We start from the raw sequence: 26,937 nt of genomic DNA, 5'->3' as shown, positions 1-26,937 counted from the left end.
CTTGCCTATATTCAGTTTCAGGCAGCTGCTCTTCATCTAGATTCTTCATTTCCCCTGGGCATTTGAAAAACTCTGAGTTGGTGGTGGCTACATCTCATACGACGATGGTGTACAACTGGGTACCGTCTGCACATTGCTGACATTTCAGACAACAAACCTGCTCCCCACATGGTTTTATACAGATGACTGAGATGGTAGCATGACTGATCTTTGGGATTTCTCAAGTGATGAATAGGAGAGAATAATTGCCCATCACAACCTGCTGAGTGAGGCCTAGCAGGAAGGACTCTAAATATACTAGGTAATTTCAGTGCATCCCTGCAGCCTCTTTGGCAATCAACTATACTGAATGCTTCAAAGAAGTCTATGAGGATGACTGTAGATTGTTTCCCCAGTCTATACTGGAGGAACTCATCTGTCACAGCAACAAGTGCTGTCTCCATACCATGCCCTACTCTCAAGCCTGATCAAGTTGGATCCAGGCACCTTGGCAACAATTGCCCAACTATGCTGGAAGAAGCACAGGCGACACTGGATATGGTTTAGGCCGCAACTTTATTCTTAAATGTCTGGGAGTACCTGGCAGATAAAGTGTACAGTGCAGGTAATTCCGTAATATTTTCAATATATACCCGGGGACTTCCATCAGCCCTCTTACCCATCTGGTCCCCAGCCAACCCCTCTCCTTGAACAAGGGTTGAGGGGAGCCTACAAGGGAGGAGGGAGTTGGCTCCCTAACATACCAGTCATAGGAGCCCTGAATCTCCTTTTCCTCTCCTTTAAAGAATACCACCTTTAAATCCTTTACCATTTTATCTGATCACTGTATCCCCTCATTATGGGGTACCTGCACTGGACATGTAACATAAAGAGGCGCCAGCAATTAGCTCGGTTGCCTCCCCATCATACCTAGCAGGGTTCCCAGACATATCCTAACACCCCCTTTAAAATCGGCCAAAAACATATTAGCTCCCAAGTCTGAGAGGTGGGCCCCATAGATCCTGGCTTTTCCTGCACTAACATGGACCTATATAATCCCTCCTCTCTGCCAGTCACCTGTGGGGGATGGGTCAGAGTCCTCACCCTAACCTGGTCTGCAGCTGCCTCAAAGTCACTCCCGGACTCTCTAGCCCATAAAGGGGCAGACATCTTTTTCCAACAAGCCAGACAACAGCCCCCACTGCTTAATGTGCAGTGAGGTCATTCTAGTCTTTCCTATTAGCTATACAAATCAACTCCCTAGTCTGTTCAAACCATCAACTTTACCAGATGCAGCCTTAGTGCAATTTCCATACAGAAGTGGCTTATAGCCATGGACATTTTTAAAATATTATTCACACAAATTTACTCTCTTGTTACAGTATTCTAAAAATTTTATATTTTAAAAATATTTTAAAAAAGCACTTACCCCCTGGCACCTGTTCCATGAATATCTTAATAAAACTATTCTCACTAAAGGAACCTAAGTACTGCACAATGTTCTTGTGCTTGAGATGCTTATGCAGGGCGATTTCTTCATGTAAAGGCTGGGAATACCTGGAAGTAAAGGAAATTTTCATTTAATAAAAAGCTGGAGGTGTATAACAATGTCCATCAAAGTACCTGAGGTCTTGTGAAACATGTACATTGGAATGTTTTACACAATGCTACAATACACGTTACTAAGAACACTTATGATTGTATATACTGAAAAAATAAATTGGCACAATAAAGGCAGTCACCCAGAGTTTGCAGAGAAAGAAAGTATGCTCCAAGCCAAGTCAGCCAGAATGAGCAGTTGGGCAAAAAGCTCAATGCCCAAATATATCAACTACTCCATCTGCAATAAAAATTAAAGCATATGTTCTTAGATTGTTCATGCTCTCTGTACGTGTGTGTATATATATATATATATACACACACACCTCAATATATGTTCCATTCTATATGCAGCCGAAGAAGTGGGCTGTAGCCCACGAAAGCTTATGCTCTAATAAATTTGTTAGTCTCTAAGGTGTCACAAGTACTCCTGTTCTTTTTGCAGATACAGACTAACGGCTGCTACTCTGAAACTTCTAATTTAGATGAGAACCTTGCTAAGTAGGAGGCTTATTTGAAATGTCATCTCTGGACATTTATCACAGCCAGAGAACAGCATATTCTCTTCATGGAGAGGTGCTCATTAGAGCTGGTCGGGACAAGTTCACCAAAATGTAATTTTGTCAAAGCCAAAATGTTTCACAGAGTGGTATCAGTTCTGATATTTTCATTGAGAAGATTTCTGAGGTCCAGGACTCACTGGTCACTTCTCATCCAAGGGAAACAGAGACCTGAACTGAAAATTTGAGCTTTTCCATCCAAAACCAGCTTGTGTGACAATTTCACTTCACAAAAATGTTCCAACCATTTTGTTTTCATTCCAATACAGAACAAAAACAAATTTCAAAACCTTGAAAGTTGTTGTGAAACCGAATTGTCATCCTTCAGGCAGGGCTAGTGCTCACTTTCCAATCCTATCAGATTGTCTGCCTGATTTTCTGTTTTCTCTGGAGGAGCCGAGAAAGTATATCAAGACTCCTGAGTGCCAGCTTCCATTAGGCATTAAAATATATGTCCAGATTGTCAAAAGAGCTCAGCAAGTCGGACACTGACCTCTTTTGAAATACTGAGGTTTTGCTAATCTGCAGTTTATTCAGGTGCCTCAATGGATGTTAAGGCTTTCTGAAAATCTGACCCCAAACTTTGGGTACGGAGCACTTAAAAATCTTCCCCCAAATGTGTTTTGTGGGCATTGAGAGTACTGAACTGGTATTTTGTCTGTTGCAAAACCTAGCTTTATAGAGATGGATAGATTTTTCAAGATCAGAATGATTTTTTAAAAATCATTGCTATCGGTAGGATTAATTTTGTTTCTATCAACCATGGCAATCTCCCTTTAAAATTGAGTGATTTGCCATTTTCATTAAGTTTTTGAAAAATCAATTTTAGTTATAGCTTTTGGTAATTTTTTTTAACATAACCATGAGGTGTGTCTGAATGTTACTTCTTATATCCATTCCTTCTGGTCACGTGGGAAAATGTTGTTTTTTAAAGAAGACAAATTTGCAATACATGGCTAATTTCTTGAGCACAACAGCACATCAGAACCCAGGGATTAATATAATTTTTAAGAGTCTAAATAATTCAACAATTTAATACAGTGGGCTCCATTAAAAAACTGACTTTTATTGCATGGCAGCATTTAGGCTTGTTCTGATCTTTACCACAATATTTGTGGAATTTCCCATCCTTAGAGTAGGAAATATTGCAAACACCGTGATGAATGTAATTATTCTTGATGGTAAGTATCCAGTTTTTAAATGGCACCCATTGCATGTAATTTACAATTTAAATACAGAAGAAATTTCACAGCATAGACTGAATCTGAATGAAAGAGGGTGTGTAATAATTGTATTCTTCAAACCATTTATTCCAGCTTTTATGTAGGCTTCACTACAAATTATGTGTAAACAAAAACAAATGCAGCTCAGGTTCAACATGTTAAAGAACCCTACAAATAACTAATATCAGGGTGTTCTGTTGTGGTTAATTATAGTTGTTGGCTTCATTCAGTATGCCAGGGTATACTTAAAAAGGTGGAGCTAATCAGGAAATGTTAGGAAGAGTCCAGCACAAATGAGATGCTGCATGTCAGCAACATCTTTATCAGGAATATAAAACACATATATTTGACTAGTTCCAAAAAATGAAGAGTAACAGCATAATGTATAACATCACCCCATGAGATAGGGAAGAACTATTATCTCCATTTTACAGATGGGGTACTGAGGCACACAGAGGCTAAGCGATTTGTCAACAGTCACACAGGAAATCTGCAGTGGAATGGGGACTTGAACTCAGGTCGCCAAAGTCCTGAGCTACTGAATATCCTTACCACTTGACCATCCTTCCTCTCCAACAGGGGAATCCATTGAGTTTGAGATTATAAGGGGGCTGGCAATACTGAAAAGTATAGATACAGAGGCAGGTTGCATGGCCTTGACGGAAAAGGCTATAGAAAGTTTTCACAGATTTTAAACCCAGAAGGGACCATTAGATTATCTAGTCTAACCTCATGAATTTCACGCAGTTACCCCTCAAGCGAGCCCAATCACTTGTGTTTTGCTAAAGCATAGCCTCTAGAAAGGCATCCAGTCTTTCTGTGAAGGTATCAAGAGATGGAGAATCCACAACTTTCCCCCACTTGGTAGTTTGTTCCAATGGTTAATCACCCTCACTGTTATTTCTGTATTTCTAATTTTAATTTGTTTGACTTAAATTTCCAGACATTGCTTGTTGCTATACCCTTCTCTGCTACATGAAAGAGCCCTTTAATACTTGTTTTTTTCTCCCTGCAAAGAGACTTGTATACCATCATGAAGTCACCTCTCAAAGTCTGAGAGGTGCAGTAAATGTGACACTATTATTAGTCCAAACCACGGCCCCTGAGATCAACAGGTGTTTTCCATGCTGAAGTGTTGTCAGGTCCTTCCACAGCATCCTCTTCCCTCTACCTGGGCCCTACAGAGCCTTCTAAGCACAGTCTAGAGTTCATGCGGTGGGGAGATATTGGAGTCAGGATAAGAAGGAATACACATGGTCTCCCTTCAACTCCCCCAGATCTTACACAGGAGAGTTAATACATCCACAGTCCTTATTAACATTCTTTCCATTTGCTCTCAGAAACTTCAATGGGCAGGTGACAGATTCCTGATAGCACAGCTCCAAAAGAGTGGTGAGGTAAGGTCAGAGCTGGTGCAGTGATGGGATAAGGGCAGAGCTGGTGCAGGTGGGTTAAGGGCCGTGGGGTGGCTGGGGTAAGGGACGAGCTGGTGCAGCAGGGTACAGGACCTCCATGTGTGTGGCCCTAGCCTCCCAGAGATCCCAAAAATCTGCCATGGAAGTCTAAGTGGAGTAAACCTTCTGATCTTTTTGTGCAGCAGGAGACAACCTGGGCCATTGTTAGCCTCATATTAAACTAGGCCAATAATACGTAGTTCTGATTGGAGCTGCATGAGGTGCCTTTCCTTCCCATAACTCTTATTCTGAGATGGCCATATTCCCAACTGCTATTACCACTCATTGTTTTTCACAGCTTTGGAGACTGTTTCTTACAGAACTGGAAAATGTAGCAGGAAAACCAGAGAGATGGATAATTTAACAGCAGCTTTTCAGAAAAGGGCTTCATTAACCAGCAAAGTGGCCAATCGTACTTCAGGACTGAAGTATATAAACACAGCATCATTTGGATTAGATGAAATTACTGTACCTGCTATCTCTTTCTGGGATTTCTTTAATGGCAATCCTAACTTGATTGCTCAGATCTCGTCCTGCATAAACTATGCCGTAAGTTCCTTTCCCCAAAACGACTCTCTCACCATTTTCATCATATTCATAGTCATACTGCAAAACAATCAACGTGAAATGAAAGGATATGAACCAGGGTTTTTACCTGCATAACATAACCATGTAAATATTTCTTCTTATAATAAACATACTTCTATTGTTGGGTATCATAAAATAATAATAATAAAAAAAACTACAGATAGAGGGCACTGCACACCAAAATAAAAAATGGAGCTTACCTGTAACGGGAGGTTCTTTCAAGATGTGTGGTCCCTATCTGTATTCCACACATGGGTACGCATGCGCACCATGCACTTGAGACCAGAGACTTGTTGCAAGTAGTGGGTGTTGGGGTCTGCAGCTGTGGAGTTACTTCCCTTGTGCTCTGATCTGAGGATATAAGAGGCAGCAAGGACAAATGCCTCTCTACTTCCTCTTTTTACCATGAATCAGAGAGGATCTGAAGCAGAGGGGAAGGAGAGTAGGTAGTGTAATACAGAGAGGGACCATACATCTTGAAGAACCTCCAGTTACAGGTAAGTAGCCTCCATTTCTTCAAGTGCTGGTCCCTATGCACATTCCACATGTGGGTGATGGACAAGTAGTATTTAATCAGGAGGAGAGTGCGAGGATGCAGTTTGTACAGATGCCTTAATACTGCTGTCCCAACAGCTACATCTACAGAAGAGGCCTGACTAAGGCTTAGTGCTTCATAAAGGTGTGGATAGAGCTCCAGGTAGCAGCCTTACAAATGTCCAGTATATATACTTCTCAAAGAGATGCTGTTGAGGTTGCTTGTGCTCTGGTGGAATGGGCCCTCACTCCATCCAGGGGAGGTATGCTTTCCAACTTACAACAGAGAATGCTAAAAACTATGTACACACATGCGCGTGCGCACTCTTATATTTTTACAGGTTCTGGAAAAAGAAGAACATCACTTTGGATACAGAGGATACTGACTCAGACCATGCAGTGGTCAGAAGGAACTGGAGAGACATTGGTCTGCACAACCTCTTATATGCACTCAGTTCAGAGCATGAAGGAATCAACTTTGCAGGCACGGACCAACAGATATTACTTGCTACAAATGTCAAGCACGTATTTACCTGCTTGTGGAATACACATGGGGACCAGCACTCAAAGAACAACTTCAGCTTCTGCATGGAACACAGACACTGCTGCCACATAAATTCATGTTGTACCAGTTGCTCTCCTGATCTAACCACATTTTCCAAGTACTGTGGAATCTCTATTTTAGACTCTCCAAATTTGCCCGAACTGTGCGTTAACAGAGGTCAGATGAGGTTGTGCTGACCAAAGTTCCACTCTTGCTGAGTTTAGATTAATAGATGCATAGATTTTTAAGGCCAGGTGGGACTATTAGATCATCTAGTCTGACCTCCTGCATAACAGAGGCCATATACTTTAACCCAATTACCCCTGTATTGAGCCCTATACCTTTGTTTGGCTAAAGTATATTTTCCAGAAAGGCATCCAGCCTTGATCTGAAGATATCAAGAGATAAAGAATCTACCACTTCCCTTAGTAGTTTGTTGCAATGATTTCCCACTCTCCCTGTTATTAAATTGTACCTTACTTCTAATTTGAATTTGTCTGGCTTTAACTTCCAGCCATTGGTTCCTGCTCTGCTATATATATCATATCATGTATATCATATGAGAAGAAATATGAAGAATATTTTGTTTCTAAACACTAGGGGAAAGATTTGAAAAAGCACTCAGTGTCAGCCTAATTAATCCCACTGCAGTCAATGGTAAAATTCCTCCTAGAGGCCTAAAGTTCTCAATAAATTGAAAAATATCAAGTATGACATGTTGTACTTACCTCTACAGAATCTCCATCACATTCCCCTTCCTCTGTGTTTTTCCCTATATCTTCAGTGATACTATTCACCATATCAAAAAACCTGTAAAACACACCCGGGTAAAGACTAGATAGTTACATCAGAATGAATCCTAAAGTGAAAAAAATGATCAAACAGAAGCATTAAGTGTAATGAATATTAAACCAGAACAGCTCAGTTAGGGAGATTGTGTGGAGGGAGAGAAAAATCACTGCTCTTCTTGAAGTGGAAAGTTAATATCTAAAGCTTACAGAGAGAGAGAGAGATACATGTGAAGTGTCCAGAAGATAACATTATACCTAACAGTCAGGGGTGACGGTCTCAACCCTTCCTGTAGCTTCTTTATGCCAGGAAAGGGACTGAAGCATTAAGCATCATGAAAAGGTTCTAAAAGCCCTGGACCCAGGAGGAGGAGAATGCTCCTGCTGAGGGAAGGTTGATGCAGACTGTCTTTCGAGGACCCTTTGCATGCAAAGCTAGTGTACAGGGTGTGTCAAGGGCAGGTCTGTGAGGTGTCTGGAGCCATAATGTATAGTACTGCACAGATTATGGACAGTGCTGCTGTCCATAGGCAGCCAGACACAGTCTGCTGTAACTCAGGTAGCCCTCCAGAGCTGTCTAAATTACTCCTTGTCCACTCCAGCCCCTGGAGCAGCCTAGAATTGAGAGGATGGAAAGTTGCCTTAAAACCACCTTAACCTCCTTGCTCCTCGGCAATGAGCACAGTGCTGTCTGTGCCTCTCAGAAGTGCACACACAATCCAACTCCATGTATTCTAAACACACACAAGATTCAGAGGGTCCTGTGGCACCTTTAAGACTAACAGAAGTATTGGGAGCATAAGCTTTCGTGGGTAAGAACCTCACTTCTTCAGATGCAAGACTTGTTACTTTTTACAGATTCAGACTAACACGGCTACCCCTCTGATACTTGACACGTAAGATTAGCAATAATGTAAAGAACTCATAATGTGCTTCTTTGTAATCAGAAATGAAACTATAGCTACAGGGAAAGCAACTGTAGACCCTGATCTTGCAAAGCACATAAGCACATGTATAAGTTTAAGCACAAGTGGCCCCACTGACTTCAGGAGGCCTACTCATATGCTTATGTACTTTGCTGGACTGGGGCTTGGCTAACTCATGAATTAAGCTTTAATAGTTACATCAGGAAGAACAGATCCCACAGGACTGGACCATGGTATACAAATATAAAGTCTGTTTGAAACATTAACTTAAGTGTGAGCCCAACCCTTCAAAGTACTGAGCACCTCCCAGGAGATGCTTAAATTTACATTTAAGTAATGAGAGTTGAGGATGCTCAGCAGCTCACTGGCACCATCCCAAAGTAGACAACACCAGTCTAGTACAGGACTGCGTTCAGAAATCATCATCTAAGTTAAGATTGTTTTGCAAAATACTGACCAATACATACCTCTTGCAATGCAGTTCTGTGCAGAAATAGATTTGAAAGTCATCTGAGTTATGCAGTACATAAAGAAAACAGCATCGCTCTTCAAACTTTGAAATACTGAAAGAACAGACAAAGTAAATGCAGGTTATTGAACTGGTGGCCCCAACCTTCAGGGCACTGTAGGAAAGTACTAGATTTTATCTTGCTATGTACCATTATAGATCATTTTCTTATGAAGTTCTAGTCTAACATGCTCGTCCACCATCTGAAATGCTATCTCTGCTGCTTGGAGCCCTCCATTGCCCCTCACTATTGCATACATCCCTCAAGAAGGCATCAGAAGAGTGATGGGAGTAAGGACCTAATCCAAAATCCATTTATATCAATAGAAAAAATCCCATTGAGTTTAATGGTCTTTCGATGACGCTCTTAAACTCGTTCACCCTGAAGCCACCACTGCCGCTGTCCAGGTGGAACATCCTTCCAGTATCAGAGAGTCGAGAGGATTTAAACTCGCTTTCCCTTGAAGCTGCTGCTGCTACTCGTTACCATCCTTGCATCCGTCCACACTCTCCTCAGGCTACATCAGTGGCAACAGAATTTTTACAAACGTCCTCTCCTTGAACCTTTATTTTTGGAACACAGAAGTGGCTTTACCTTTTATAACCAGCCACAGTTCAGCCCACCATGGGCAAGATTCCTGTGGTGGTTTCTGTAGTTGACATATCTGTGTTGTCCAACACAGTATTCCTTAAATAGCGTCTTCCTGTGCAATAATGAGCATCCCTTTCCCACCCACCTCCATTACTTTATCACCTAATCTAGTTTTCTTTTTATTTTCTATGTCAGCAGAACAAAGGGAGGGCAGGAATAGAGAAGGACTGGATGGATTCATACTACAGAGATTTCTAAAGTGGTAGGAGGGGGGCCTTTTGTCCAGTCATCCTCTCTCAATCCCAGTGAACTGAGCTCTTGTAAAGTTGTTTACTCATCTGAAAATATTTTCTCCTTCTCTGAGCTCCTTGAAAAGCATCCTACTTGAAGCAGTTCATTCTGCAATTTGTGCCCTTGACTTACACTCTGACATTCAAGTGTAAACTTGATTCAGTGTCAGAGGGGTAGCCATGTTAGTCTGAATCTGTAAAAAGCAACTGAGGGTCCTGTGGCACCTTTAAAACTAACAGAAGCATAAGCTTTCGTGGGTGAATGAATTTTGTATAATTAATATATTAGAAAAGGAGGATGGATGAAGATTTTATGAGAAAAACTGGATAATAAAGATACAGGATTTGCAAGACCAAGGCACATGTAACAAGTCCCCTTATTGGCTCACTCTTAAAAGATATTGGGTGAAATCCTGCTTCCGCTTAAGTCAATGTGGGTTTTGCCAATGACTTCAATGGGGTCAAGATTTCACTTACAGTCTTACTCCACTACAAACAGAAACAAAAGGAGAATAGTATTTATTCTTGCAATGTGAGAATTTAGGGCCACCAGAAGATGTGAGGGAAGGACTCAAATACTGTGGTGATGGGGGTTATGGAAGTATCTGGGTACATACAGACTTGACTCATATGATAATTTTTCTTTAGTTTTAGGGAAAATACTGATACAGAAGTTTGAAACATCACTAAATGTTTTGAAGTTACTACTTTGTAAATCTCTGATTCATACAACTCCTCCTAATCTAGTAGTAGCCCTCATTGTCACTTTTAGATGTGAGGGTAACTTGGGATTTTAAATATTCTCTTTGAATAATGTGCATTTTACAAAAGCTACTTAGTAGAAGGAGAGATGATTTTATAAATCAGAATGTTTGTCTGTGTGTATATTCTTTTTGATGATGTTAAGGTTGTTTTAACTGTCCTGCTGGAGGGATAAAGATGATCTGCTTAGGGATGTATAGATATTTTCGAAGATTCTCTTTCAAGTTTTCTTCCTGAACTTCACTTAGCTTTTATGGATATTAATTGCTTTACACCATAAACTACATTTCCTTAGAGCACGGTAACTAAAATAATTTAGAAATTATTTGGGAATCTTTCCCCTGTACAGATAAAAAATGAAACATCAGTAGTTACAGGCTCAGATGTTTTTCCTTTGTATTAAGAATGAAATGATGATAGTAACACTTTTTTTTAATCTGATGCACTGTTTCCATATGGTCACTTAATATAAGAGAGATGCTTCATAAAACACAAAATCTAACAAAGTCAAATATCCGAGTCAACCTGTTAGTGCGAAACATTTAAAAAGTGTCTGATTAAAGGGTTCAATAACCTTCTATTCATTCAGCCTTGATTTCTTGAAGATCTGTAGAGAAACTGTTACTTTGAGTAAATCTGATTATAAATGTGATCTACTTAGTAAGCACAGAAAATCCTGGTCTCAGGCTTTCACAGACATTCACCCAGGTACACATGACTAGTGCAATACTTCCCCCCCACTCCACAGTAAGCCCCCATTTGGAATTCTCAGGCTGCAGAGGAGAGTTGAGCAGCGGGTCCTCTGCACCTCTTGTGAATGGTAGAAAATGTCTCTGCAATAGCTGTTCATAGGTTGCCACAGAGAGCTGCAGTGGGGTGGAGCATTTGGGATCCCCAACAATGCAGAGGAGCTAGAGCCTCAACCCCACTCTACATGCTGAAGTAGCACCACAAGGAGAAGGCTGCACTGTAGCCTCATGTCATACCCTTAGGTTGGTGTATGGGTTTCATCATCCCAACACCCGTCCATTCAACTGTATAACACCATTTTACTTGGCCTTTACATAGGTGAAATGAATTTCTTGCAGACTGCAGAGAAGCCAGTGTGTAGGTCACTAGTGAACCTTCTCTTCCCATTTGTGTGTGGGTAGACAGGAGGGTTAGGGTGGGGTGGTGCACCTACAAGGGTGGCATATTTAGAAATATTAATGTCTTTGTTAATAAATATGGGGTGTTTTTAAATTATGTGTGAGCTCAGTTGCAAAACTGAGAAAACATTCAAGTTTGCAGTGTTGCCGTAGCCATGCTGGCCCCGGGATATGAGAGAGACTAGATAGGTGAGGTCCAATAAAAGATATTACCTCACAAAACATGCAAGCACATTTACTATGGCCCTGTACCTAAATCCTGTGTGCACCCAACACTCCCACTGAAATCAATGCACAGGGGATGCACGATCAGGCACCATGACAGTTGCTTATTAATAGTTCTTTATGAGATAGCATATAGAGCAGTTAATCAGTAGATTACGCAGAAACTGTGGAGAAGAAATTTCAAGTGAATAGATTTTACTTATTTGCTAAGAGTGAAAACTTCGAATACTATAATTTTTTTAAAAATTCTATTGATAGGATGCCAAGTACAAAGCAACTTAATCAGTAAAAACAAGAGCTGGGTCTGAACCAGAACAAACAAATGTGAAATTTCTTTAACAATAAGTAAGGGCCCTTCGTTTTCAGTTTTTACCCATTTTACCTCCAAAATTCCCAAGTTTTACAAAAGCCATTATTCATTTTTTACTGATTTCACTGGAATTTTGGAAATGCTGGGATTCCCTGGACTTAGCTCCCTGCTCCGGAAGGAGAGATGGTGGCTTGGTAACCTGGTCCGTCGGCTGCCGTTATCCCAAGATACATGGAAAAATCATTGATGAGACTTAAGATGACTGAGAAGTCCCATTCGTGCTCTACTGGTATTTTCACATGTGACAGGTGGTTGCCTGGAGAGAGCACAACTGCTGACTGGAATGCTCTACCTTTCCTTCCTCCCCTGCCATTTCTCAGACTCTTGAGCAAGGCAATTCTCTTCAAAACGGACTGAGGCTTGATATATGATGGACGCCATTGCAGTCTATTGCCAGCCAGCTCTTCCCAATTTGTGGGGTCAATGCCTTCCTTCTTAAGATATACTCTCAGGGTATCCTTGTAGCATTTCCTCTGTCCCCTGCAGGTCCTACCACCATGACTAAGTTGAGAAAAGAGGAGTTGCTTTGGAAGACGAGTATCAGCCATCCGCACACAATGACCAGCCCAGCAAAGTTGATGTTTCATAATCTTCACCTCAACACTGGTGATGATGGCTGCAGAGAGAACACTGTCATTGGCATGACAGTCTTCCCATCTGATATCGAAAATATTCCTAAGACAGCACAGTTCAAACTACTTCAGACACTTAAGATGGCTTCGGTATGTCACCCATGTCTTGCACTCATAAAGAAGAGTTGGGATGACTACTGCACTGTAGAGAAGGATCTTAGTTTTCATCTGCAGATCTCTGTCAATAAAGACATGACGGAGCTACTTTCCGAAGGATACGCTGGCACAATGGATCCTATATTCAGTCTCCAAGGTAAAGGTACTGGCTCAACATTTTCAAGGTTCACCACTGATGACAATTTGTGGGAGAAGGGGGCCAACTTGTGCTGGGACAGGCCGGTAGAGCACCTTAGTCTTCCCAATGTTGAGGGAAAGTCTCAGCTATGATAGGCGCCTGAGAAGAGATCTAGGGTGGATTACAAGTCAGCCTCGGTGTGCATGAGAATAGCACAGTCATCAGCATACTGAATGTTGGTAATAACAGTCCTGGTTACTTTAATTGTACAATGAAGACACTACAGAGGTTGAAGAGCTGGCCGTCCATGCGATACTCAATCCCAATTCCAGAAGAAAAGCAGTCACGAATAAGAATCAAGATTAATGCAAAATAGATGGAAAGAAGGGTTAGGGCAATAACACAGACCTACAACACCGGTATAGATGGTGAATGGGTCCGTCTCCAACCCATTACAGAGGACTGTGGCGGTCATCCCATCATGAAGTAGCCTGAGAACAAGCTTCATTGGGGCGCTGGAACAATTTGTATAGTGGGGGTGCTGATAACCACTGAACCAAACTGTAACCCCTGTATATGACGGAAACTATTTCAAGCCAGGGGGTGCTGTAGCACCCCCAGCACCCCTAGTTCCAGCACCTATGAGCGTCATTACTTTGTTTCCATTCAGGTTCTCATGCCATGCTCATCAGTTACCTAGCATCTGTCCTATGGGCCTGCATCTATGTTAGGCAGAACCAAAATAGAAATCCAGACACCCTTATAATTTGGGAGTGTTCCGATTCAGATATATATCCAAAGTCTGAGTCAGGTTAAGGCAGCAGCAAATTATCCCCCTCTCCTACCTAGAGCCAGGGGGAAATGAGGAAGGAATTGTGCCTCAGTGTGGTCTCTCAAAGGCACACTGCCTCGTGGGTCTACTCCCAGCTGCTCAGGACTGTGCCCAAGACATAATCGAGCACTCAGTGACTTGGGCTCATCTTTACTGCATAAAATAGAAGCTGTTATTTTTTTTTATTGTAAATGTTAAGCATTTATTGGATTGCATTTGTTCTTATAGCTTACACTGACCTCAGCTATTTAAAATGCAGCTGTGTGCCACATGCAGAAAAGCACTTCTTTGGATAACTGGCATAACTGACACAACATGCATAGAGAGACAAGCTGGATAAGGTAATGTCTTTTATTGGACCAACCAAAGTGCACAGAGAAGCTAGCCACATTTTAAAGAATTTTGATGACTGAATGTACTTTCTGGCCCAATTCAGGTAGGTAGGTAGGTAGGGTGTGTGTGTGTGTGTGTGTGTGTGTGTGTGAGTGAGAGAGAGATACAGGCTGAGTAATTTATTAGTGCACAACCCACTAACTGAGTTTATGCTCAAGCAAAACCAATTACGAAAGGTACAGGGTGTGATTCAGCACCATGTTTACAAAGTTATATACATCTTTTTTTATTCCTTCTCAATTTTTAAGGGATGAACTCTATTACCTCATAAGAACAAGAGGCTGATTATGTTGGCTGCTGGGGAACACACAAAGCAAGTGTCTCCTCAGTCATTTCCCTAGATGTTTACCAGAAACATTAGTCATGCTTTAGTACTAGGTACGTCCTCAGTACTCCTGCTAAAGTGCTGGTTGTGTAACACTAATAAATAGTTATTGAGGTCTATACAGAAAAATGATGTGACCTTTTAAATCTGGGATCTCTGGCCCTTTGAGGACTACAGAGCACCCTGGCCTTCACTGCTAAAGCTGGTAATCCCCCTTTCCTAGAGAGCTATAAGGGATTATATTTCCAGGGTAGAATTTTCAAAGGAGACAAAAGAAGTTGGGATCAGGAACAGAGCCCCTTTGTGCTAGCTGTGCCACAAATATGGCCCCTGACTCAAAGAGCTTCTCATCTAACAAGATTAGCAACAACTGAAAGGAGAGGGAGACGATCCGATTATCATAGGTGCTGGAACAATTTGTATAGTGGGTGTGCTGAAAGCCATCAAACCAAACTGTTAACCTTGTATATAATGGAAATCATTTCAAGTCAGGGGGTGCTGCCACACCCCCAGCATCCCTAGTTCCAGCACTTATTATGATTATATACAGATACATTTATATGAGTTGTGCGTACACATTTATTTAGCTTTGTAATTAAATAAATGATAAATGTCTATTAGGGATGGTCTGGGCAGTATTTGGTCCTGCCATGCGGGCAGGGGACTGGACTCGATGACCTCTCGAGGTCCCTTCCAGTCCTATAATCTATGAATCTATGAATCTATAAACATCAACTTTGCCCAACTGCCCCGAAGCCAAGCCATCAAAGATTGTCTGAGTTCTGTCAGAGCCAAGGCAGAAATGGACCTTAGCTCTACTGAGACAGTTTAAAAATTTCCAGACTTTCTTGGACATCTGGCCAAATAAGATTGGTCTTAAATGATAACAACAGAACTGGAGGCATATAGACAACATTAGTAAACACTAATACATGTTTTAGCAGTGCCAAAAAACTGCCACCACCATTTGGCAAAAAGTTTACAAATGCTCGAAAATGTATTGTTAGAAAAACTGAAACCAAACCGAACCACATGCATTGTTGCAGTTTTTTCCCTAAAATAAACCAATTCGCTGTGTCTGTTGATAGCTAAAAGAGTTATTAGATGGTGGAAAGGCAAAAATGGTCCACCTGTGTAGGAATTTATTAGAGACATAAGACAATTTTTGTGTCATTTTTAGAATAGAGGACTGGTTGGATAATTTGATTTTCTTTTTTAAAAAATACTGTTAAAAATATTAAAATGAGATGTGACATGGTATGTGTAACCACAAGAAGAAAATAAGACAAAAATAAGGAAGTGATCTAAAGCAGTACAGTGGTACTTTCCTAGATATTAACATGTATACATTAAAACCTGGATCCTTCAAATAGTTCTGCCCGTGTTTAACTTCATGCACACGAGTACACTCTATGGCCAGATTCTGCAGCAGTTCAGTGACGCCGAGGGGGCACAATCTGGACATGAATGACCATTGGAGAATCCCACATACAGAAGGGAGCTTTTTGCTGAAGTAAACCCAACAAAAGTGGCAGAGCTGGTTTCTGTGCCAGCCATTTCCCGCTCCCCTTTTAAGGAAGAGTGCTGAAGAAAAACGTGGGCATGCCAGGGCCATGGGGAAGCGAAGATCTAAAGTTGAATAAAGAGTCCTTAGTGCAAATGAGAACTAGGCCTTTTACATTTCAGGGGCAACAGAGTTTACCTGGTTTCTTGTTATGACCAGATACATTTAAATTTTTTTAGTCGTAAATATCAGTAAAACAATCTTTTAAAAATAATATAGGATAACAATTTATTTTTAAAATCACAACATAAAGAAATTATACATCTTAATGGCTTAAGTTTTCAATGTAACTAGTTATTTTTGGATGCCATGAAAGGGGCTTGACATCTATCACTTGGGCATCATCTTTAGACTCAGCCCTCTCTCTAGATCCTCACCTCCAAGTTGGCTAAATCTTTCTGATTCTTTCTGCCTAACATCTTTAAGATATGACCTTTCCTTTCCATCCTTACAGCTAAACTCTCATCCAGTCTTATTATCTTGCATTTTGATTACTATCCTTCTCTCCGGCCTTGACACATGACATCATATGCAATCTTGCTCCACTGATATCCACTCAAAATGCAAAGATCACTATCCTAGCCCATTGCTTTGACCTTGGCACCCCTCTTTTTGCATCCTTCCACTGTTTCACCTTCTCTTTCGCATCAAATATAAGCTGCTTGTCTTCACTTGCAAGGCCTTCATGGTCTATGATCTCTCATTCGTTATGGAGATGTTGACTCCTGCCTCCAATCAGCTAAGGATACCAGCCTCCACTGCCCACTTGGTAAATTTTCAAAGAAGCTTCTTTGTGCTTTCTCCCATGCTGCCCCTCACGCTTGGGAGGAGCTCCCCATAAACATTCACAATGCTACTGCATTGCCCTCCTTCAAACCTTCTTCAAAACTCTATTCTGCCATGATGCCTACAAAAGAATTTAACACACAGGCAGCTGCTGTGTAGAGACCATAGCCTATCACAGTTTCATTGTTTCCTTCTGCTCTCCCTGTCTGCATCCACCTGTTATCCCTTGTCTTATACTTTAACTGTAAGGTCTTTTGGGCAGGGACCATCTTTTTTGTTACATGTTTATACAGAGCCTAGTACAATGCGGTCCTGGTGCATGACAGGCGCTCCTAGGTGTTATGGTAATGCAAATAAATAAATAATAATAATAATAATAATAATACATTAAAAGTAACCAATTATTTTAATTCTACTTATAACTTCACTTAAATGTGAATTATGGAACTATTTTAGTCAGCAAAATAATATTTTTTTAAATTAGCAATTTTATTTTTTTTTAATTTTGTTTTTGTTTGATAGCCATTGCAGGTGGCCATTTTAGAACCACAAGGAGACATTTCAGGGCTTCTGTTATGTTGGAAATCCCCATGTCTCAGGCAGATGCAAAACTCTCTTAAGTTTTGTCCCCAACGCTCCATCCAAGTCATTGCACTATCCCAGCAGACCACTCACCCAGTTACCTTGGTTTGTTTAAGATCATGAAATAAAGGAAGCTTACCTTACTCCCCTAATAGAAGCAGCACTGAAGTTCCACTCATGAATACCTTTCTGTAACATACAGAAAAAGTGTAAAGATAAAACATGATGATAAAAGTTTCCCTTAATATAAAAGCTCCAACATGCATTATCTTTTACCCTGTAACTGAAGAGGCTGAAAGATTTAGGAATGTTACTCAAAACATTAGCATTTTACACTGTAGCAATTATTCTTTGTGGCATCTTAACATAATGCCAACAGCATCTTTGAACAACCTTTGCCGAATAGAAATACTGCTCTGCAGAGCATTTTAGTAACTAGAACAATAAAGCCAAGAAACATTTCTTGATGAGAGACAAGATTTAGAGTGAAGCCTTGGTGCCAACCACAGTCACAACCAAATGAATTCTCAAAGACAAACGAGACATGTAGCTGAACAGCTTATGACACCTGTCAAGAATAGCAAGAAATAAAGCAGGAAGACACATTGCCAGAGTTGCTGCATTTTGTACAGTGAATTGTAAAGGAGACTGAGCCTACAATACTTGATAATCTAGGACACCTTTCTTTTGCCAAATCAATTTCCCGCTCCTCCATATCTTCTTAATCCTTCTTTCTTTTCTGTTCACATTTTATTACAGGCGGCTATGTTAATATAAAATACCATAATATAATGTACCAAATACACACAATTGTATTTTCTTTAGCCCCACATCAAACCTCAAATATTTTTAAAAGTCCATTTAAAACTAACCTGCAGTTGTAAAGTAGCAAATTCTAGCTAGCCATGAATGATGTGGGAATGCCCTCATATTAAATGAGTTATTGGGCAAACTGTATCACAGGGATTCATTTATTACCTAGCACATTGCCACACAATGGGACTAAAGCTGTTAGGTGTTACTTCTATATAAATGTTCATACAAATTTTCCATAATAGATTATTTTGGCAGTTTATGAAATGCATACAAGTCGCCAAAGCTTTTCTGCTCAGACCTAGTTTAACAGCTAAAAATGAATGCTCAAAGTAGAAGGAATAGAAGTGTCTCAGTATCACGGAAAGGTACTGAGTGATTTGACAAACCTTGAGAAGGCAATGTTTGATTTGAATAATGAGGAAGGAGGATATTCAAATATGGTCAGCCTTGCTTGATACAATGCCATTTGTGCTACAAATTACTCCTAAACGCAGGCTCAGCTCACACTGCAGAATGGAGCATTTAAAGTAATTTATTTCAGAGTGGTAGCCATGTTAGTCTGTAACAGAAAAAAGAACGAGGAGTCCTTGTAGTACCTTAGAGACTAACAAATTTATTTGAGCATAAGCTTTCGTGGGCTAAAAAACACTTCATCAGATGCATGCGGTGGAAAATACTGTATGAAGTGGGTTTTAGCCCACGAAAGCTTATGCTCAAATAAATTTGTTACTCTCTAAGGTGCCACAAGTACTCCTTGTTCTTAAAGTAATTAAGAGATTCTTAGCTGAATTCTAAGGCTTTAAACTTTTAAGAGATACCTGAAATACTTTGTTTATACTGACCTTCTGCTCAAGATCCCCTGCCTTCTGGCTGGCTATCTGTTCATAAATTCCAGAAGGGACCATCTGTCTGACCTCCTCTATAACACAGGTCATATAATTTCCCCAAAATAATTCCTAGTGCATAGCTTTCAGAAAAAAGATCTGATCTGAATTTAAAAATAGTCAGTGATGGGAGAGTCCACCATGACCCTTGCTAAATCCTTCCAATGGTTAGTCACTCTCACTGTTAAAAATATACACCTTATTTCCAGTCTGAATTTGTCTGGTTTCAACTTCCAGCCATTGGATTGTGTTATATGCTAGACTAAAGAACCCATTATTAAATATTTGTTCCTCATGAAGGTACTCAGACAGTAATTAAGTCACCTCCTCACCTTCTTTTTGTTTAGCTAAATGTATTGAGTTTCTTGAACCTATCACTACAAGGCATGTTTTCCAATCCTTTAGTCATTCTGCCGGCTCTTCTCTGAGCCCTCTTCAATTTATCAACATCCTTCTTGAATTGTGGACACCAAAACTGGACACATTATTCTAGCAATGGTCAAACCAGTGCCAAATACAGAGGTAAAATAACCTCTCTACTCCTACATGAGATTTCCGTGCTTATGCATCCACTGATTGCATAAGCCCTTTTGACCATAGTGTTAGGGCAGGTCTTCACTACGGGGGGGGGGGGGGGGGGTGTTTCGATTTAAGATACGCAAGTTCGACGTATCGCAGCCGACTTACCCCGCTGTAGGGACGGCGGCAAAATCGACCTCTCCAGCTTCCCGTCGACGGCGCTTATTTCCATCTCCGCTGGTGGAGTAAGAGCGTCGATTCGGGGATTGATTGTCGCGTCCCATAGGGACGCGATTAATCGATCCCCGAGAGGTCAATTTCTACCCGCAGATTCAGGTGGGTAGTGTAGACCTAGCCTAAGACTGGAAGGTCATGTGCAACTGATTATCCACTACAAAACCCAAATCTTTTTCAGAGGCACTGCTTCCCAGGATAAGAGTCGTCCCCCCGCACATTAGTATAGCCTACATTCTTTGTTTCTAGATGTATACATTTACATTTGGCCTTATTAATACACATATTATTTGCTGGAGCTCAGCTTACCAAGTCATCGAGATCACTCTGTATCAGTGACCTCTCCTTTTTATTATTTGCCACTCCCCCAGTCGGTGTCATCTGAAAACTTTATTAGTGATGATTTTATGTTTTCTTCCAAGTCATTAATAAAAAGGGCCAACAACCGATCCCTGCGGGACCCCACCGGAAACACACCCGTTCAGTGATGATTCCCCATTTACCATTACGTTTTGAGACCTAGCAGTTGGCCAGATTAAATCCACTGAATGTGTGCCATGCTAATTTTAGATTGTTCTAGTTTTCTAAATTAGCCTTTGCCGTTTAATATTGCACCCCTCCCAGGCTAGTTCGCAAAGAGACAACATGGGCATTTTCTTTGCCTACAGGAGGGAACAGAGCAAAGGGATGGGGATTCTTGCCACAGTAGGTCTCCTGGCTCCCCTATATGAGGAAAGAGCACCACCTTAACCTCTGCTATCCCTATCCCCCAGCAATAGTGGGGAGTATCTCAGCAACCTCAGCTGCCCCTCTCCCCACATCCACCTCCCAATTTCCCCTGAATGCCTTCCAGCTATGGGTCCTCACCCCATTTTTACCCGTGAACACTCCAAAATAAACATTTAGGAAGGGTGAAGGGATTAAAAAAGCATGAGAATCCCAAGTCATATGTTATAGCTTTATAGTTTATGAAAGAGTAATCTCTCGCAGATTCATACATTTACTACATAATTTTCTTAGGCTGCTGAATTACAGAAAAGCTGTGTTGCTCATGATTCTGCCAACTTCTAAACAACCTGAGTAAATATATCAGGGTGCTATCCAACTCCAGCATCTGTTCTTCGGTTAGTACAAAAATCACAAATTGGTTTCGGAAGCCCACATGAAACCAAGGCAGCTTGGCTACTGCATTTCCTACTGACAAATAGGTTTTAGAGAAGTGCCACAGTCCTATCAGAAAACAAATTGCTGCATTCAGGGAACTATAGTGGAATGGTATATGTGCTTATAGCAGAAACAAAGCAGATCCACCAACTGACTTTTATAAGAACTTTTCCATTAATTTGTTTAAGTTTCACAAGTTTCATCGTTTAATTAAAACTGAGTTAAGTAGAAAAATACTCATTGGAAAATGGCTCTGGAAAAGGAAGAGGGCAATTTTTTTATACTAGGCCAGATTGTGAGACCCTTTCTTGTTATGTAGTCATCAGTCGCAAATTGAGAAGTTGAGTTTCATTTCACATTTAAAGCAAATATTAAACCTCTTATGTCTGAAAAATAAACAATACACTCCTTAAACTTACACACTTATTATTTGAGTATAGAATGAATTTTCTGAGAATTTACCAGTAAATCTATTAACTCATGACTTAAAAAATTAATTAAAGCCTGGGTCCTTTAAGAAATTGAGCATGTGTTAGTCTTCCTTGTCCCAAATAATATCAATAATGGAATCACACAGATTCTTCAAATTTCTCATATATAGGGAAAAACCTTTAAAAATCAGTTTCATTTTTATCTGTGGCCAAAACACTACACACTGTTCCTTAATCATAATCTATTGGTTATTATGATGTCACTATAGGGTAGAGTTAAGGTTGTTTGTGCACCCTACTTGTACATTTCCATTCCTAACATGACTGAATTTCTTTTAAATATAGCCTTCATTCTGAATTTCCTGGGTTTGTAATGCTTAGTCATGGGAAAATTACAACATCCTTGCAATGTTATTTATCTTTAAGTTGCTGATGCATACTCTCAGTCTTCACTTATCTTAGATTTTTGTCTTGAAATATTTATAGGCAGTTCCACTGACTGCAGTGAATCTAATTAATTGCTCACTGATGGGAGTAAGGAGCCCATATTTTGATCTATAATGACATGAATTAATATTCTGACAGATTTCAGAGGAGTAGCCGTGTTAGTCTGTATCAGCAAAAACTATGAGGAGTCCTTGTGGCAACTTAGAGACTAACAAATTTATTTGGGCATAAGCTTTCGTGAGCTAGAACCCATTTCATCAGGTGCATGGAGTGGAAAATACAATAGGCAGATATAAATATACAGAACATGAAAAGATAGGAGTTGTCTTACCGGATGTGGGGGGGTCAGTGCTAACGAGGCCAATTCAATTAGGGTGGATGTGGCCCATTTCCAATAGTTGACAGGAAGGGGTGAATATCAACAGATGGAAAATTACTTTTGTAGTGCTAAGAGGCCAATTCAATCAAGGTAGATGTGACCTATTCCCAACAGTTGATAGGAAGGTACAAGTATCAACAGAGGGAAAATTAAATTTTTGTAGTGACCCAGCCACTCCCAGTCTTTATTCAGGCCTAATTTGATGGTGTCAAGTTTGCAAATTAATTCCAGTTCTGCAGTTTCTCGTTGAAGTCTGTTTTTGAAGTTTTTTGTTGAAGAATTGCCACTTTTAAGTCTGTTATTGAGTGTCCAGGCAGGTTGAAGTGCTCTCCTACTGGTTTTTTAATGGTACAATTCTTGATGTCTGATTTGTGTCCATTTATTCATTTGCGCAGAGACTGTCTGGTTTGTCCAATGGACATGGCAGAGGGGCTTTGCAGGTACATTATGGCATACATCACATTGGTAGATGTGCAGGTGAACAAGCCCCTGATGGTGTGGCTGATGTGGTTAGGTCCTATGATGGTGTCCCTTGAATAAATATGCGGACAGAGTTGGCAACGTGGTTTGTTGCAGGGATTGATTCCTGGGATAGTGTTTCTGTTGCGTGGTGTGTAGTTGCTGGTGAGTATTTGCTTCAGGTTGACACAAAAGCTTATGAGCAAATAAATTTGTTAGTCTCTAAGGTGCCACAAGGACTCCTCGTTGTTTTCATTCTGACAGAGTACAGGAGGGGAGAGAGAGAGACTGAGGTTCATGAAAGTTTAAAAAGATATCTAGAGAAATTAAGGAATGTTGACCAAACAGCTATGAAGAAATTTTGTCCAGTAATGAATGATGCACGTTCAGTTATTAATACACTACAGAATATTTGAGCAAGGATGAGGGGATTTGGAGAGTTCAGAATAATAATCATGCTTTATATTTATGGTATGAGAGATAAGCCACCAAACAGAGAGAAGTGGATTGTTTGGGACTGAATTATTAAAAATCATGCATTTATGGGTAGTGAGATCATTCCAAATATGAAATACCCTATAGTACTCTTCCAGAGCAGATGTTCTATGGTATCAGGGTTTCCTCTGCAGCACCAACATATGGCATTATTTACTATGTGTGGCAAATATATTTTGGTTTGTGTCCAGCAGCTAAGGCAATGTATTTATGTATGTTTGTTTGATAGTCTGAGACCATCATGAATGATTCTGATCAAAGCTGACCACATATAAACAGGAATTCATTGATCTGGACACAGTTTAGACTGAATTTCAATTTGTCTTCCGAGTGTCCTATTACTGCCATTACCTACATGCTTTTCCCCACGGTCCATTTTCCCCAAGAAAAAGCCCAAGTGCTATTGCTCATTGTGTTCCACATACATTGTACAAAGAAGGAGGAATAGAAATAGAAAATAGCGAAAAAGGCGCATGTCAGAAATATTTCTATTGTAAGTGTAAAAGGCACATGACAGACTGATTCCAGGAAACAATTCCCCTCAACCGTTCCCTGCAACTGAAGAAAAGTCATCAGAAAAGAAATAATAATGACTGTTCTGGTTCTTGGGAGCTGAGAAACCATCTGTAACATTATTCTGGTTCCACATCTCCCTGAACCCACTCATTCCCTATGCCTTCTTCTTCTCTCCCCTCTTCCACATCTCCCAGGCTCCTTTCTTTCTTCCTGCTTCCAAAACTTTCAGGCTGCCCCAACCCACACCACTCTACTGTTTCCTTCCAAGTATCCCTGGATGCAGTAATTCCTCCATCTACACCTCACTTCAAAGCTGTCTCCAAAGCTCCTTCAGACTCACTCTCCTTCCAAATATCCCAAATATCAGCTTCCAAGTTTCCATATCTTTAAGCATGTTTTCTCAGCTTCTCCGTCTCCTAAACATCTATTTTCTTTGATCAATTTCCTCTAAGTTCCTGACTTCCTGCACAACTATTCAAAACAATGATCTTTATTTCCTCTGCCATCATATTTACAGTGTCTACACCAGGCTACAATATAAACCAGTGAGTGCTAGCTAGGGGCATTTTTGATACTCTTAGTGCATTACTGAGGGTTCAGTACTCACAGATGACACAGGTAAGCCATCCTGGTGAAACGGTCTCATTTAAAAGAACCCATATTTCAAAAGTTCTAATTCTTTTAAGCACATTTCAAAACTATAACATGGATTTGGATAACACCAGAGGGAAAAAACAGAGGAAAGTTCCATTTAGAAATAGATTTATATTACAATGTTACTGGTGTGTTGTACATATATTTTAAAAGCCAAACTTTCAGTAATGTGCTACTGAATCTTTGTACACTATACACTTAAATCAAGCCTTCTGAAATGAGATTATAAATTTAACATTTTTTTAAATCATAAAAGATATAATGGAAAAATACTTAACCATGAAACACTGTCTGCAAAATAAGCAATGCCCAACATTATATGTAAATAAAGATATTTCTTATATACCACAAATAAGTTTTGTGTAGTCAACTGTAAGAAGTCTTTAGTTACAGGATTTATGTCATTTACACGATTCAGAGACCATAAGGTACAATTCATTATTTACATTTCTCATCCTAAAACAAGTGCAGTGGTTTACCTTGTCATCAGGTAGCACGTGCCAGATAGATATGGTCTTCTCCTCCGCCTCGCTATTGATGGACAGATATGAAGGCTGGTAAATTTTTGTTGGTTCTAATATTAAAACCTTGGTGGGGGGAGGGAATTAAAACTCATTAAAGGGTTTATGAAATGTAAAAAGCATTGTGATCAACTGAAAACATGTCTAAAGTCCTAACACATTAGGAATCACAAGGGGAAAAGATAAAACTTTAAAATGATCACACTAGCCTACAGTCTGAAATTCTAGTTTAAATTTAGTTTTTCTATAATACGCCATTTTCCACTACAGACATGATCACATGGTACTCCTGATTCAACAAGGTTCTGAGTACCTTCATTGCCTACTGCCAGGTGTTGAGCAACCGCTATAACATGGTAGGTTTTTGGACCCAGTGCAGGCAGTTTGAGGATCATAGAATCATAGAATATCAGGGTTGGAAGGGACCTCAGGAGATCATCCAGTCCAACCTCCCGCTCGAAGCAGGACCAATTCCCAACTAAATCATCCCAGCCAGGACTTTGTCAAGCCTGACCTTAAAAACCTCTAAGGAAGGAGATTCCACCACCTCCCTAGGTAACTCATTCCAGAGCTTCACCACCCTCCTAGTGATTTTTTTCCCCCTAATATCCAACCTAAACCTCCCACACTGCAACTTAAGACCATTATTCCTTGTTCTGTCATCTGCCACCACTGAGAACAGCCGAGCTCCATCCTCTTTGGAACCCCCCTTCAGGTAGTTGGAAGCAGCTATCAAATCCTCCTCATTCTTCTCTTCTGCAGACTAAACAATCCCAGTTCCCTCAGCCTCTTCTCATAAGTCATGTGCTCCAGCCCCCTAATAATGTTTGTTGCCATCCGCTGGACTCTCCAATTTTTCCACATCCTTCTTGTAGTGTGGGGCCCAAAACTGGACACAGTACTCTAGATGAGGCCTCACTAATGTCAAATAGAGGGGAATGATCACGTCCCTCGATCTGCTGGCAATGCACCTACTTATACTGCCCGAAATGCCGTTTGCCTTCTTGGAAACAAGGGCACACTGTCGACTCATATCCAGCTTCTCGTCCATCGTAACCCCTAGGTCCTTTTCTGCAGAACTGCCTAGCCATTCGGTCCCTAGTCTGTAGCAGTGCATGGCATTGGTCAGCTTGTGCCTTTGTTTGAAGTTTGGGTTGGGAAAGGAGCAGTTGGAAAGCTCATCAGAGAGAAAGCAGAAAGTTCTTCACTCTGGAGCTAGACTGAATTGCTTTTAAGTCAGACCATTGTGAGCAGTAACTATAGAACTGGACAGGAGGGAATGGTTCCATTGGAGCTAACAGCATCCCAGGGGCCACATGCTGACAACAACAGATTGCAGAACAATTCTTGGGATATGAGAGAGCAAAATTTGGAAGATTAATCCAGAGGAGATGGAATTCAGTACAGCAAGATTTGATCTAACCTAGGTCACCTAGTATACTGTTGTGCTATACTACATCAAAAATGCTTAGACAAAAGTAGCTGACGGCCCATCTTTAGGGCCCTACCAAATTCACAGCCATGAAATACACATCTGAGACCATGAAATCTGGTCTACCCCATGAAACCTCCTTAAAGGTTTTTAAGGTCCAGTTTGACAACGCCCTGGCTGGGATGATTTAGTTGGGGTTGGTCCTGCTTTGAGTAGGGGGTTGGACTACATGACCTCCTGAGGTCTCTTTGAACCCTAATCGTCTATGATTCTATTAAATCTGGTCTTTTGAATACTTTTACCCTATACTATACAGATTTCATGGAGACCAGCGTTTCTCAAAATGGGGATCCAGATCCAAAAGAGGGTTGTGGGGGTGTCGCAAGGTTATTGTAGGAGGGTCACAGTATTGCCACCCTTACTTCTGTGCTGCCTTCAGAGCCAGATGGCCGGACAGCAGCGACTGCTGGCCAGGCACCCAGCTCTGAAAGCAGCACCCCACCAGCAGCAGCGCAAAAGTCAGGGTGGCAATACCGTACCTTGCTAC

At 40.7% G+C, this 26,937-nt stretch overlaps 1 protein-coding gene across 1 annotated transcript in view; it reads right to left on the bottom strand.

The window, feature by feature from the left end:
* The window catches only part of MAP3K5 (mitogen-activated protein kinase kinase kinase 5), a 161,209-nt gene that overhangs the window by 29,007 nt on the left and 105,265 nt on the right, over nt 1–26,937 (bottom strand). Inside the window, exons 11-16 of the mRNA XM_054023794.1 lie at nt 24,917–25,024; nt 17,579–17,628; nt 8,663–8,758; nt 7,210–7,291; nt 5,288–5,421; nt 1,409–1,536 (exon numbers count right to left, since the gene is read on the bottom strand). Coding sequence (XP_053879769.1) covers nt 1,409–1,536; nt 5,288–5,421; nt 7,210–7,291; nt 8,663–8,758; nt 17,579–17,628; nt 24,917–25,024 — 598 coding nt within the window. The remainder of the gene's footprint in view (nt 1–1,408; nt 1,537–5,287; nt 5,422–7,209; nt 7,292–8,662; nt 8,759–17,578; nt 17,629–24,916; nt 25,025–26,937) is intronic.

The sequence above is a fragment of the Malaclemys terrapin genome, chromosome 3 (assembly GCF_027887155.1).
Source record: "Malaclemys terrapin pileata isolate rMalTer1 chromosome 3, rMalTer1.hap1, whole genome shotgun sequence".
Taxonomy (NCBI): domain Eukaryota; kingdom Metazoa; phylum Chordata; order Testudines; family Emydidae; genus Malaclemys; species Malaclemys terrapin.
The sequence above is the reverse complement of the archived record's forward strand: the minus strand, read 5'-3'. Positions and strand labels throughout refer to the sequence as shown.